This window comes from Nicotiana sylvestris, chromosome 7 (assembly GCF_000393655.2).
Source record: "Nicotiana sylvestris chromosome 7, ASM39365v2, whole genome shotgun sequence".
Lineage (NCBI taxonomy): Eukaryota > Viridiplantae > Streptophyta > Magnoliopsida > Solanales > Solanaceae > Nicotiana > Nicotiana sylvestris.
In genome coordinates, this window is record NC_091063.1 from 45,292,447 (window position 1) to 45,307,686 (window position 15,240).

Here is a 15,240-nt window from a genome sequence, read left to right on the forward strand (position 1 = left end):
AATCACGGCAATTATGTTATATTGTTTCTTTAAATATTTGCCTAATAACACTTCCTAAATTATAATTTAACTTTATTGGACGAACTGGCAGATTATTTGCCTAAATAAAAGTGTGGTAGCTCAATAGTAAAGCTACTACGATATTGTATTTTACAGTTACAAGGTTCAATTATTACTAAACCTTTTTTTCTTTCTCTGAGCCCCCCTACCCTTTAAAAATAATTAATATAACATATATTTTCAGAAAGGAATCCAGTTTAACTTGTTGTATACTTGTATAAATTGCATTAGTCAAAGATTATACATTGAAAAATGTATTAACATATTTTGAGATAGACAATCAAATCACATGTAGTTGGCATAATGTTTTCGTACTATTTTATAGTAGTAGTTATCAATAAGGCAAATCACGATTCATGTCCAGAAATTTATAAGGGAAAACGACACTGTGTAGCCGCTCTCAAAATAATAGCGAAAAAAAAAAGCGTGAAGCTTATATTCCTGCTGGGACAGAGAGATCAGAGGAGGAGGATGTTGGGAGCAGAGGAAGGTATAATAATAATAATAATAATAATAATAATAATAATAATAATAATAATAATAATAATAATAATAATAATAATAATGCAAGTTTATAATCAAGCGTGAAGCTTCAAGATCATTATAATAAGTTTAAAAATCCGAAAATATTAAACAACACAAAGTTCCCTCGGTCTGATTTGCAGGACTATACCTGAGGAAAAAATAGGCGTTTGCAGACACAAGTGGAACTAATGAAACAAACACTCAAAATAACTTAAAATTCAATCAAACTCTGTAAATTAAATCTATTTTCACGTCCCCTGCGTTTGTCCCTTTTCTTTGGACCAACTGATAATGTTTATCTTCAAGGAAGTTCATATTGATCTTCAGTGTCTGGATATTCCTGCTGTCTTTCAGATTCTTCCATTGACATTTTCTCACCATTGTTGCTATAAAAGTAGTTGCCATTATCTAAGAATCTTGTGTCACTTAATCCTTGCCTTTCCACCATATTGTTATTGTAGCTGCTAGCCTGATTGTAGTTCTCCGAGTAGCCATTTTTGTGGTTGTTGTTGTTGTTGTAATTCTCGGAGAAAGCATTATCATTATTGTTGTTGTTGTAATTCTCAGAGAAAACGTTGTTGTTGTTGTTGTAACTCTCGGAGAAGCCATTGTTGTTGGAATTCTTGGAGTAGCCATTGTTGTTGGAATTCTCCGAGAAAAAATTGTTGTTGTTGTAACTCTGAGAGTAGCCATTGTTGTTGTAATTCTTGGAGTAGCCATTGTTGTTATTTTCAGAGTAGCCATTGTTGTTATTTTCAGAGTAGCCATTGTTGTTGTTGTAATTCTCTGAGTAGCCATTGTTATTTTTGTTATTAGCATTCTCCGAGTAGCCATTGTTGTTGTAATTCTCGGAGAAGCCATCATCGTTATTGTTGTTGGAATCATAACCTTTGTTGTTGTCGTTGTTGTTGGAATCATAACCATTGTTGTTGTCGTTGTTGTTGTTGTTGGAATCGTAACCATTGTTGTTGCCGTTGTTGTTGTTGTTGTTGGAATCATAACCATTGTTGTTGTAGGACTCATCTGTATTAAATCTAGCACCTTGGAATTCCTTGGCAGGAGTTTGAGTTTCAACCTCATCAAGATTTGTGACAGTAGAAGGAATTTCCTGAGAATGAGGACCATAAAGTCCATAAGGAGTGTCAGTCAAAAGTGGTGCTGGCGCTTCAATGCCACCTTCCTCTGGATCTTGACCTCTCCCTTGTGGTGCTATTGCAGGCACAGGTACGCCGTTCACATCAGGATCTTGAACATTACCTACTGGTGCTAGTGTTGGTGCCGGTGCCAGTGTTGGACTTAAGGATGACAATGGAGGAAACGCGAAATCATTAAAAAACGGTGTTGGCGCTGTTGCTGGTGATGGGGTTGGAGTTGGAGTAAGGGATGAAAATGGAGGAAAACTAATTTCATTGATAGGAGTTGGAGCTGGTGTAGGAGATGCAGGAATGATCATAAACTTGCTTTTTCTACCTTCAATCTGCACCAATGGAGTAGAGATCACCAAGAACAAGAAGAATGTCATTTGCTTAGTGAAATGACCCATAATGAAAATAGAACAAAAGGGAAAGTAGAATATTTGATGTGTTGGTTTCTTGATTCTTGTACAGAGTTTATATAAAGTAGTAGTAGTAGTAGTGTAAGTTTTTGGTTCTAGACTCCGTGATGATGTGCGGGGATTGAGGAATTGAGGGAAAATTTGTGATTTGTGGGGTAAGGGGAAATAATGGTTTTTCGTGCATGCTGCATGTGCATCCTATTGAATATGTCCAACAAGGGAGGCACCTAAATTATAGGCAGAAAATAAAGAGTATGATTTGGTCCATAGTCAAAAGATAATTGTGTTGTGTCTTATTCCTCTCTTTTCTTTTCTTTGCTTTCTATGTACTTAAAGTCAGACTAATACTTTCAAAATGTAGGGCAATATGAAATAAAGGAAAATAAGAGGTGTGAGGGTCCATTCATAACCTCTTTAGCAGTTGAGTTTGGTAGATCACTTTTGTCAAAAGCCTCATTTTGTTTTTCATTTTGAGTTGGAAAATTCTTGAAACATGACGGTCATTTTTAGAAGTTGAGTATCTAAAATTCATTGCCTTCTTTGGGTGACTGATTGTTCTTTCATTTTGTTTACTCTTTCACCAAAATAAATATTGCAGGCTATAGCGTTTAAAACGCATATACAATATCATAAACTGCTTAATTAACCAACTGAAATCCTAATGTGCTACTTCCTCCGGTCCACAATAAGTGACCATTTTATCTTTGGTACATCCATTAAAGAAATACGAACTCCTAGTATTCACTAAATTAACCTTAATTAATTGTTACCTTGACACATTGGAATATGTAAATAAGAGCAAATTTTGAAAAAATAAAATTAATTCCTTTTTGATTATATAAATAAACAGTTATTTTGGACCAAAATATAAAATGGAAAATGGACCCTTGTTGTGAACTGGAGGAAGAAAAGTGGCTTACTCTCTTACCATAAATGGTGGATTTCAAAGTTCTATCAGCTTTTGCAGAACACATTAATGGTAAAGAAAAAAGGGTAGAAGTATTCTACAAGAAGATTAGTGCTTTTAATTGAATAATTTTTTGGCCATTGAAGTACTTTTGTTGGGGGTTGGCGACAAGGATTGATAAATTACATCCTTGGATTTAATGATACATGGACCATTTTCACATGTTCTGTGGTTTCATTTCATTTTCATATCCCAAAGAAAAAAGAAGCCAGAACACTAACAATTGTTTGCATGTCAATTTCACGTTTAATGACTTTACAAAATACTGCTTTCTTACTACAAATCCGGCTTAATATAAGCAGTGTCACTGATGCTTTTATAACTAGATGGTCTTGGGCTGTATCGTAATGAAGAAATTAACATGAGGAGATACACAAAAGATTTTCTTTTGCTTAATTTATGTTTATGTAGAGAAAATATGTGTTTTGTTTATTAAGTGGTATAAAAAAAAACATCTTTTTTTCCCAAAGTATCTTGGCTGCAAATCATTTGAAAAAAAGGAACAACGCTGCATGCAAGCTAAAATAAATGAGGAAAAGGAAAATTGTATCTCGAAATTGAATGGATTGGATACCTTTTTAGTAGATTCAGATGGAAAAAGAAAAAGTTCAGGCACATAAAAATCTTAATTGAATACGTATATATTATATAACTTAAACACTTACTATTATTTTATAACTGACACAGCGTGATGTCCGGGAAAAAGTTTTTTCTTTTTTGGTTGTCTTTTTTGTAGTTTGTAAGACATTTGAATTTTTAGAATAAACTGTTAACAATATATTGAAAAATTATATCATGACAATCATGGATTTACATGTTTGCCAACTCCAATAATTCTAAGCCGACTGTAGATTTCTATGTTCAATACTAGTTAGAGATAGCCCGTGTGCTTAATGCAGAAGATTTTCACAAAAAAATTGAGGTCACCCAATTAGCCGTCCATTCAATTGCTTAAACTAATAATAGCCGGTGGATATATAATATATGCATAATTTATGTATTATATATGTATAATTATCTATTTAATATGTAATCTATGTAAATGGCTAGAAAAAGTAAACAATAAATATGACCGGCTATTCGTGTAAAGATCTCTATATTATAAATTTGAGCTATTGTTCCAAAATATTATAAATTTGAGCTATTGTTCCAAAATATTATAAATTTTGGGTCTACATCTGTCATTGCTATTATCATAAGTATGTGTTGTGATCTACATCTTGCGGCGATACTATTATAAATTTTCTTTTGGAACTATAGATTGTGGTCTACATTTTCTAATACTATTATAAATTTTCTTTGGCAATTATTCTACATTTTATGATACTGCTATAAAAATTTTCAGGAACCATTTTTCAGAGTATAATTAAATAATTGTGATATTGATGTCTTGGTCTGTTTAACTTAACTACCAAATAGAGAAATATTAATTTCGAACAAAAATAGTGGTGTTTGCATCAATATGAAAGCGTGAGATTTGGAAATATAATTTGCTGTTGGAATGCATACATTTTAGTTTGACAAATTACATTAATCAAAAAAAAAAATGGAAAAAATTTCGATTGTGCACATAATTGATGCTCGGTAGTACTCGACAAAATGACAGAGTTAACTGACTTTATTACTTTTACTTATCTTAAGTTTGGTGAAGTCAATAAAATATTGGTCAAACTAAGGTACATAATTTTTGGTAGATAATTTTAATATTTTCAATTTTTCTTTTATTATTCCTTAAATATGCGCCAAAAAGAAGAAGTTGAAACTTGCAAATTTTCTGTATTTTAAATAGCTTTCGAGTATTTTTTTTAATTCTTTCTTTCATTGATCATGAACCGAAGGAAAATTAAAAGAGAAAGTAACAGTTCCTATACATGCATTTTTGGACACGTAACAGTTCTTATACAAGCATCTTCTGCCCCTAGGCGTTGCTCTTTACTAGTTATATTGTAAAGTAGTAATTTTGATATAAATTTATGGCAAGTTAAAATTAGCTGAATATTAAGTTGTAAGTTAGTGTTTATTTATTTCAAAAATGATGCAGGTATTACTTCTAACCCTATTGTTTATATAAATAATAATCATATCACTTACCTTTTAAGTTCATTCAGTAATTTATGTAGTATATTAAAAATTTTGATTTAACTTGTTGACTTTCGTAACGTTTCATTGTTTTAAGTGTAGTGCCTTTGGAACTTTGAGCCAAAAAAAATAATTAATTCAGTTATAATTGTATTTTTCTTTTAAACCTTATTATGTATCTTAAATTTTCAATTTAATTATCACTTACAAGGTAGTGAAGCAACTGCAATATTCTGGAGCATTATAGTACTACCATTTCGTAATGTAGTTGGCATCTATAACAATGTTATAATTTTATTTCATAAATTGTGGATTTACTCTCTATGCAATAATTTGTATTTTACGTAATTAAAATAAAGACCATTTAAAAAGCTAATCACATAGAAATGTCCAAACCAAAAAAGGTTTTTAAAATTTTATGTAAGATCACAATATAAAATTTCAAGTTAAGTATTTGTATGTTGTCTCTGAACTTTTAAACATAATGGGTTTAATTTACATATACGAACTTAAACTAAATCAAACAGACCCTCAAGTTAAATAATTACGGGATGGATAATATTACACTCAATAGTCATTAAAGTAGCTTTAGCCACGTGGATATCAAGTATAGACACTAAAGTACAAATTAATACTACATGTGATGAGAATCTGAATGGACCTCACATTACTAAATGTTGTGCCTGCCATATTTCCGAATCTAACCCTAAGCGGGACTACCTGCTTATTCCCCATAGTTCGAGTAGAGCATGGATGGGCCAATATGGAATACAGGGAAACATTATGAAATGACAAAAATGCCTTTGTGATGAAACAGACATGTTGACCATGTCCTGCTTATCCTCGCTTATATAGTAGTATATAAGTATACTAGTGAGGGTATGCCGGGGCATAGCCCGGGCCAACAACTATTTATTGTTTTTGGTGATAAATTTATATATATGCAACAGGTTGGCCATAATTGGTGAGCAATCCTGTCTCTATGTGTTATAACATCCAGAATAGGGGCATAAATGTCTACAATATTTTTAGACAACACAATTGATACGTATCAGATTATAAATGACTCAACTACAGTGGGAGATGTTGAATATAAAAATATTTAACATGATTCTCTATTTCCCTAACGCCTCCTCCACACAGAACTGATCTCTTTAGCAACCTGAGGTAAGGAAAGATATATATTTTAAGAACAAGTAACTGGGCAAGAGAATAATTTTTTTTTAACAATGGTAACATGTTCAAAGGAAAGAGTATAAGTCAAAAATGTGAACATTTTTCTTGTTATAACATAGATGGCAGAGGCAGCACAATAATTATACATCTCACTCAAATAGCCAATAATCTAGTTGGCTTTGTTCATTCTTTAAAAGTGATCTTCCTTCAGCTAAGTTGCTTAGAACAAATATTTTTTCATTTTACCAGAGCCCAATAATAATCTGGGGTTCCAAGTGATACTACATGTTCTCCAGATTTTCATAAGGCCAACTTGTGTCTTAAAGATTGGTTCCTCTTGCTTTCTATTCTACTATTCTTTTCTTGTATTTGTTGAGTTCAAAGAAGTACTGATCATGTACCATTCATTCGTTTTTAATAACCTATTCTTAATAAAATGGCTGGCGATACCTTATCTTGGGATGCCTTTGGTTGAGTTCCTATCATCGACGGATAAGCAATTGACAAAACTTCTTTGCCATTCATACTCATTTGTTTGCATAAATTAATCACCTGAAAAGGCATAAGAAAAGAGTTGAAATTACAAAACTTGAATGTAGAATTTAGCGTATGTACATTAGATATTGCAAACTAACTGAATCAAATGATTCTCATGATGAGTCACATTACTGTAGAGTAGCTAAACAACTAACAAGATATTTAAATAAAAAGTGCAGATGAGTCACATTACTGTAAAGTAGCTAAACACTTAATAAGATATTTAAATAAGAAGTGCAGAGTTGATAAACAAACAAAAGAAATAATTTTTCTACCAAAATTATCGGGCCAAGAAATTGACCTGCAATAGTCTTAGAATACTAATATTTTGCAGTTGAGAGAGATATGAACTATGGTAAATCTCCTCGTGTGTGTTCAACAACATTATGTATCTTCTGAAAGCGAACTCATATTTGGCCTCTCAGATGCTTCTTCACCCTTGTTAGATGAGCTTTCCTGCCATTTCATCAAAAGAAGATGATAAAGCTAATGCTCCTTCTGTATATCGAAGAGAATAATCTTGTGAAATTCAGTTTATTTTGCAGCATTGTAGCCTAAATGTAATTTTACTTTGTGGCTTATAGGCCAATCAAATGTAGAAATCACTACCAAAATTGAGAGTTTGCAAAACTGAATGTCAAAGGAGCAACTTAAGTGTGGAATGCATAGCTTTTAGGCATTTCTTCAGTCAAACAGGATAAGCTTAATGATATTTCATTTTGAGGCATAACTTGATCGCGATGTTATCTATCAGCGCTAAAAGAAGTCAGTTTTTGCGTGACAAAGTTGCTTAACAGGTTATGTTTCTAATTGTTATATTGATGTTTTCACTTTTAGTAATGCACTAATCGTGCAATTATCTCAGTGCAGCTCAAATATATTTAACATATTATTAGACCCTTTCCTTTTTCAGAGGAAATGTAAATACCCTACCCCATACCATTTGAGATAAATTACAATAGAAAACCGCAGAACAATTCAAACAAGTCTTGTAAAAATAATATGAAAACGTGTTTGTTATTAAAATACAATTAAAAAATATTTAAAATCCTTGCCTTTTTCCCAAATCTTGCTTGAGATGGCATAAATAAAAAGGATATTTACCTCATCCAGGTTTTTCAACTTATCTTTCTATGTGGTCTTCCCAGCCTTGTAAGTCAAGAAACAGTCGGCTCGCAGGGTCTGCTTCCGTCATCATTACGGATGCCTTCATTGGAAAAAGGCAGAAGGAAACGAAGATAGATTTAGGATTACAAATGATGACTCTTTTATATTATTTGCTTATCCAGTAATTTATGTGCACAAATTAATTTTCTTTCTTTACCTATCAAATAACAAAAGAATAGAGAACAACTAAAACTTCCTTCCCTGCTAAGAAGATGACCTCTCATTCTTAAACCATTATATCATAAATACAGCATTCTGACAAGTAATCAGTTCAATATAAAATACAATAGTGAATTAAAGTTCTACAGAAAAACAGTTCCTTGTACCAAAAAGAATACAACATAGTCTAAGGTCGAGCCTAATGGTTATGCGGGTAATTCGTATTTTAAGTGTATATATTATTCTATTTCTCTTGCGTACACCAGAATTTTAGCCTTCATTGTTGTTTAAAAGCTTGACCTGAAGGCTTGAAATAAAGAGACACTCACACATCAGAAGAGAAGTGTGATTAGAATATTTGTGGCAGGCACAGTGCAAAGCTTTAAAAGTAAAGAACGCAAATTGCTGAGTTACTTTTTCACTTCTACATCTTCTGCACTTTTTCTTTTTTATAACAAGTCAAAAGTTTGCTTCCTTCCCGGATTCACCTTTAACCAAAAAAAGAAATAACGTGCTTGTTAACCTTTTTCCAAAAATGCAGTCTAATCTTAAAGTCAAGCCTTGATCTGTAGACCGTGGTTATGGATGACCTAGATATGCCCTCCTCTCAGAAAAAGAAATATTATATCCAACATAAACCACACTTCAGTTTACATAACAGAACAAAATTACAATGATGATTTACTGGTTTCGATATACAATTCACATGTCACCAATTGCTCTACTTTAAGGGCTTTCTATTATTTCATGAAAACTATTTTTTAGAAAAATTCATAGCAGACATTATGATAATAAAAATTGTTATTCTAATAAAAGCAGATAGACACATAGAAAAGTCAGTTAATAGGAAGATTGTCGATATAGCAAAGCAAAACTACAAAAATACCTGGGTATTATGTTCAACACAATGTGCGTCAAGAGTTTCCCATCACCAATCATGAAAGCACTGAACAGATTAAACAACAGTCAAACTTGTAGACACTCTCACCCCCCTGTCCTAAAAGATGCAACACACATACACATAACATTGAATTATCGTACAGACAAAAATTCCTCATAAATAATTGCACATTATGGAACCAACTTCATTCAATGCCCCGTAATGGGAATCATACGCTATTAAGCCCAATCGAGAATAACTTTTTGCAGGAGATTTTCCTTTTTCCTCACAACTTTAAAGGAAATAATAAATTTGAGCAAAAACTGGTTCCTGTACTTGCAAATTGGCTTTGTTTCTACCAAGGGAGGGAATAATCTGGAACAGCGTGTGTACAATAACCCTACAGATAAGCATAATGGAAAAGGAAATTTGGTCCAGTACATTTTAAATTTATCATGCATTCCATGAAATGATTCAAAATCCAACCACATGCAGATATATGTGAAACGACTGTTCATACTGTTGATATACCTACTGATGCTAAAAAAAATTGACTGCAATTTATTGTTTATGGAGGTCTATGTCATTCATCTTAATATTAGAGTTTTTTTAGACCCTAATACTAAAATATTGAAGATCAACTTAAGCCAAATGGAAGAGCGAACGAAGCATACAAAAAATGCACCAACAGTTCTTCTTGAGGCTAGCACACAATATTTAAGACCAGATTATGGGGTTTTCTATTTGTATATAACAATATAAGGCTTAAGACATGAGATAATCTGAAATTTTGTCTCAACTATAAACACAACAGTGAAGAGATCATTAAGCAAGGATGAGCTGAGATCAATAATGTGCCACAGGTTTATTAGCGAGGATCGGTACAGAAGTTGGTAGGATGTAAAGGTTATACCTGGTATGAGCTAAAGGTTCAACCCTCCACAAGTAATAATCATACAAAGAGAAGGTAGAAATACAAATTCAGTCAACCAATTAGCAAATTAAAAAGGAATCTCGAGCTTCAAAGATGAGGCCTCCAAACAAAATGAGCATAATAATAATATTGCCATCTTAACCACATATTTACCTTCACAACAACATTTAGAAAAGTTGCATCTTCAATGATATCAATTTCTACCTAGAAAAGAAAGCAACTTGTATAGAGTGGTGTATATCAGTAGCAGAATCATTAACTAAAAGTTTATATAGAATGAGCACATCTGCGAAAGATTTCATATGGAGTTGAGGAACCATAAGAGCTAATAGCTGTGAGTAATAGGTAATATCAACGCAAAAGTTACTTGCTTTACATCAAAGTGTACATCCACCAACAGTGCACTTTAGAACTGTAAGTGCGGATACTCTAATTGCTTCATGTGGTTTGCTATTTAACTGCAAGTCACAAAAGAACATGCTTTAGATTTGAGGCAGATTGCTGAATTGATGGAGTTTAGAGCTCAATATTTGTAAGGCACGTCTGAATAAATAAAACTTTAAGCTTGAGCTATCCTTTTGTTGACTCGATATGGAATTTGTCCGTTTCTGAACAAGTTTTTCACACTTTTTTCATCAACTTTAGAAAAAGACAGCTTGAAAATATGCCAACATAAGTTCACATATGAATGTCATGCAACTTACACTTTCCAGTAGCAGCCACTGACTTGGAAACAGGGTCAACGACATTTTGAAAAGTGATATACCAGCAACCTTGGCTCAAAGGAAGAGGAGTACATGGTTAAATCTTGAAATTATCAGTCGGTCTTCTTGATCATCTAAGTTTTCTATACGGCATGTGTGATTGATGCCCTTTTTATTATCTCTACCCTATAGCAATATTGTTCTGTGATAACTAACTCAGACCAAAAAAAACATATGGCATTCAAATTTCCTATTACTAATTCACCTGTAAATGCTTCATAAAACAACCCTTTTTCTACCCAAAAAATGAACCTTTTAATGTTTACTACAGTACATACCATCACCGCTATTTTCACCACTTGAATAAAATGTTCAATCTGCAAACTACAAGTCAAGAAAACAAAAGGCGAGAGGTTTTTTGGCATACTTGTATCTCTTTATGATCACGCCAGATGAGTAAAACTTATCCCGTTCTATATCAATATTCTACAAACTTATAAAAGTTTCAGTAAATTAAAGAAGTTCAAAAATAAAAATATTCAAACACTTCTAAAAACAAACACTAATTTTCCCAATCAACCCCTTCTCCTTTATGACCTCATTTTTATGCGTCTTTTTCTCAAGAGAAAATTAGTGTTAACACTTCCATTTGTTTAAAGGACTTTTGGTCAGGAAAGTTAACTGGAGTGAACAACTGAACATTGTGGGATGACATTGATCAAATTAGACTAAAATAGGCATAGATTGTGTTGCTTACCATCTGCCAGTTCTCTAATCACTGAATTTCATCCTATAAATATCACGTCTACCCTAATGTTGCATTCTGAGTTTTCTTTTGTAGATATATATGCATGTATCTTTATATATATATATATAAAGCTAGGAATTAAAAAGGTGATGTGGCACCTCTTATAGCTCAAGAAAGTCCTCTATCTTTTTTCTCATTTTTTTTTGGCTTTTATCCATTATTTGGTGACTAAAAAATCTGTAGAATATTAAACATATCATATTTATGGCATCCTTAATATTGTCATTTATGGAAGGTTTAAATTATGACTATAGAAACTAAAACGAATGACTAAACCAATTCTATAATCAATTTGAAAACCGAAACGCTCCATCACTTAATAAAGGAATTGAACGGCTGATTCTTCCTCATTAAACATAAAACAATAGTACACCACTATATATAGAGACTCATATTTAGCTTGGTTTTGTACAATGTTAGTGAATTTCATAGCTTTCTATTTTCAGCTCCATTATTATTATTATTATTAGATATACGTGTTTTGCTCCTTTAGAAATATTGATGCTACGTTATTTTCTGTTTTTCATAGCTGCAAGAAATCAATAGATTTGTATTATCGTCGTTTTCTTCCAGTAACTCATAAATGTCATTTGAAATGTCCGGGGTTTTGTGCAAGTGCGATGTATGGAACAGTAACCCACAAGAAAAAATACTGAATAGATGATTGTTTTACCGTTACTGGACACCTTTTATTATCTTTCTGTTCGCTCCATTAGAGATAATGATAATCTTCCACTTTTTTAGATGCAAGACATCGGCGTTAGGACATTATTTTTGGAACAAAACCAACCATAAGGATGAAATTCTAGAGTAAGTTGCAATAGAATTGACAAATTTAATTCATGCACTTATAACTTATGACGTTAAATAATCTCAATATCCATGCATTTTGTCGGTGTGCATTTTGTTGTCACATTTTTTTTCCGTTTAAAGATTGGGCAATACAATCCTCTATTCAAATATTCATCAAGAAAACACCATGGTATTTGGAAATAGAATGGTTCACGGATAATTTATAATAGCTCGGTGGTTGTAAGATTAATTGTAATAGGGTCAAGAGTGGTGTATTTTGTGTTCCACAAATTGTTTTTTCTCTTTTTTTTGGGGATCAACCTCATATTTTGCAACTTAATTATGGTTATAATTACTGGGATATGATATTGTTAATATTATCTTCTAAACTTAAGTCGATTTACCTTTTACTTTTCTTTTTCATATGAAAATTTTCTCTTTTTCATTTCGACAACAGAGAACTACTTCAATTTATTCTATTGGGAATATGGTGGCACCCAGCTTTATTTTTAAACAAAGTAAGAATGTAAAAACCTACTACTATGTCTGTCTCTCTTTTTTATTGCATTTTCATATATCCATAATAGAATATTAACTTATTTTCTTCTGTATTTTAAAATAGCTAAATACGATTGCATATAATAATAAAAACTATTACTTTTAACAACATTTAAACATGAAATGAAAGGAGAGACGAGGTACGTACCTAGAAGTCCAAAACCTCTCGTTCAGTTACTACTCCAATATCATATTGATGAACGATTTAATGTGTTAGAAACTAGATTCATAAATCACTAAATCTTCAATTTAGTAGGTAGATCATCCCTGAATTCCAAGTATATTTGGATTCTTATCATATTTATACGACCTTTAATTAGGAAGGGAAGGCTAAATGGCTTACATCATACATTTCTCTCTCTCTCTCTGTACCGAGTGGTGCAACATCTTCTCTTCCCCAGTGTCTTAGTTCATCTACAGTTGCTTGAAATTCTTAAATAACCAAATCATCAAGTTGATTAAAATTTTAGAAGTATACATTTGTATGGTAGGACCTATTAAAGATGTGTATAAGTGATACCTTCACAATCGATTAAAGAGGTAAACCACTTCAGCAATATTGTCAAGCCAACGCACGAAATTTGCACTTTAATTGAGGTAAGTAATATCCTCAGGCAAATTGATCACCTCGATGAAGTAAAATATTATTTTTTTGTTATTACCTTAATTCATAGAATTAAATTTGTCTGCATAAAAATTAAAAAATTATTTCAATAAATTCATAAAATTTGGTAATTTAACTCCGATTATTATAAGAGCGGACAAATTTACTAGTTTTATAAATAAAATCATGAAATCTTATGTGTGCTTGGTTCACTCTTAAACAACTCAAGACTTCTTGAGCCTTGATTCATGAATTAAATGATAACCCTCTTTTTATGTGGATATAAATTTGGTCTCTGCACGCTCCTTCTTTATGAATTTGCTTCACCAACTCTACTCTTTTCATGGTGTGAAGAAAGGCAGCAATAGAACTCTTAAACAATGGATCAACAATTTACCCGATTCAAATAATGTCCCCCCAGCAGCGATTTTGAAAATCAGAAAAAGAAGAAAGCAAAACTTACCTTATAACTGTACAACCAAGCACATAGACTGAGCAGGAAGATAGAAGATTGAAAGAGACAAAGGAAACTGGAACTGAAATTGAGCGACTATGAAAATTTGGAGAAAGATCAGTGTAGAAGGCTGGGCAACGTGGAGGAAGAATAGTATGGACCATGGGCGTTCAGCTTGAGGGCCTGTCAAAACCTGAGAAAACCGTGGCTCAGGCCAAAACAGATGCAGTTTTACTAAAATACCCCTACGACCCCAAGTTGCTCAAACTGTAGGAAAGTAGAAGTAGTAGATAACTTGTGAAAATCAAATGTAGAGTAATAAGTACTTATGGAAGGAAAAATAGAAAACGGCACGCCGGATTGTAGACGTTAAAATTTACTCCATCAAAAGAAGACTTTAAAACTTATGCCCTCAAAGGTTTAAGGAGTAAAAGCATTGTGGGTCGATAATATTTGTGTAGTACAAACGCTTCTCACTAATAGTAAAATGATTCAAATCAAAAATTTAAAGTTGAAATGTTTTCAAATATAGAAATACGTCATCTTTTTTTAACAGATTAGTAAAAAGAATGTATCATATAAATTAGAAGGAGTACTAATTTACAACGTGGTTGAAATGTGAACAATAATTGTAGTAAATAGCAGTGTTTTTAAGGGGGAGAGGGCGTTTACTTAACATGGGGTGAGACGTAAGCCCCATGAATTTTTTAATTTTTTAATTTATATACTAATAAAATAATAAAATAACTACAAAAAAATAAAAAGCACATTAAAAGTTTAAGAAAATTTAAATTTTTTTTAAAACCAACAAACATAAAGTATCTTAGTATCTTTTTATAAATATAAACAATGTAATAGTGTTAAAGTTACTATAATATAAAATCAACTATAATGTTTTATCCTTCAAATAATTAAAAGATCATAGTATTTTCAAAAATATTACTATTAAACTACATAGCTTACCTCTTTAAAAGTTAATAATGGATAAACTTCATAATAACATAATTTAAAATATTACTCCTCATGAGTAAATATAAAAGTACTTTCAAATAGTAAATAATAAAAGTTCGATAATTTTGAGAGACATAGAACTAAAATATGAATACCTATAGTAAGTGAGATATAAATTTTGGTCATTCAAATGATATTGACTCTTCATCAAAGATATAATTAATAAGCAACAAGATCTTGTGCTTCATCAAATATTAAGATTGAAAATGATTTATCCCACTAATGGGTGAAAATCATTTTCTTTTACGATCTCTCAGCTCATTTTCTGTA

The 15,240-nt window shown here is 31.9% G+C and overlaps 1 protein-coding gene and 1 long non-coding RNA gene across 7 annotated transcripts; both read right to left on the reverse strand.

Annotated features, from left to right (window-relative positions):
* Nucleotides 1-631: 631 nt before the first annotated feature.
* On the reverse strand, nt 632-2,304 carry LOC104226515 (uncharacterized). The gene has a single exon (XM_009778523.2). It carries the CDS (start codon nt 2,126-2,128, stop codon nt 887-889), a length of 1,242 nt encoding a protein of 413 aa, XP_009776825.1. The 5' UTR covers nt 2,129-2,304; the 3' UTR covers nt 632-886.
* A 3,843-nt stretch (nt 2,305-6,147) lies between these two features.
* On the reverse strand, nt 6,148-14,310 carry LOC104226514 (uncharacterized). Of its 6 annotated transcripts, XR_710860.2 has the most exons (7): nt 13,969-14,266; nt 10,744-10,812; nt 9,112-10,497; nt 8,004-8,106; nt 7,201-7,355; nt 6,813-6,914; nt 6,148-6,348 (listed from the first exon to the last, which is right to left on the reverse strand). It is a non-coding gene; the product is annotated as an uncharacterized lncRNA (long non-coding RNA). The 6 variants fall into 6 exon arrangements; XR_710858.2 differs by having other exon boundaries at nt 10,744-14,310; XR_710862.2 differs by having other exon boundaries at nt 9,112-9,222; nt 10,193-14,310.
* Between the last annotated feature and the right edge of the window lie 930 nt (nt 14,311-15,240).

Bases quoted from the DNA above. Each gene is read 5' to 3' on its own strand.
- LOC104226515 (XM_009778523.2), bottom strand. From the start codon at position 2,128: ATGGGTCATTTCACTAAGCAAATGACATTCTTCTTGTTCTTGGTGATC.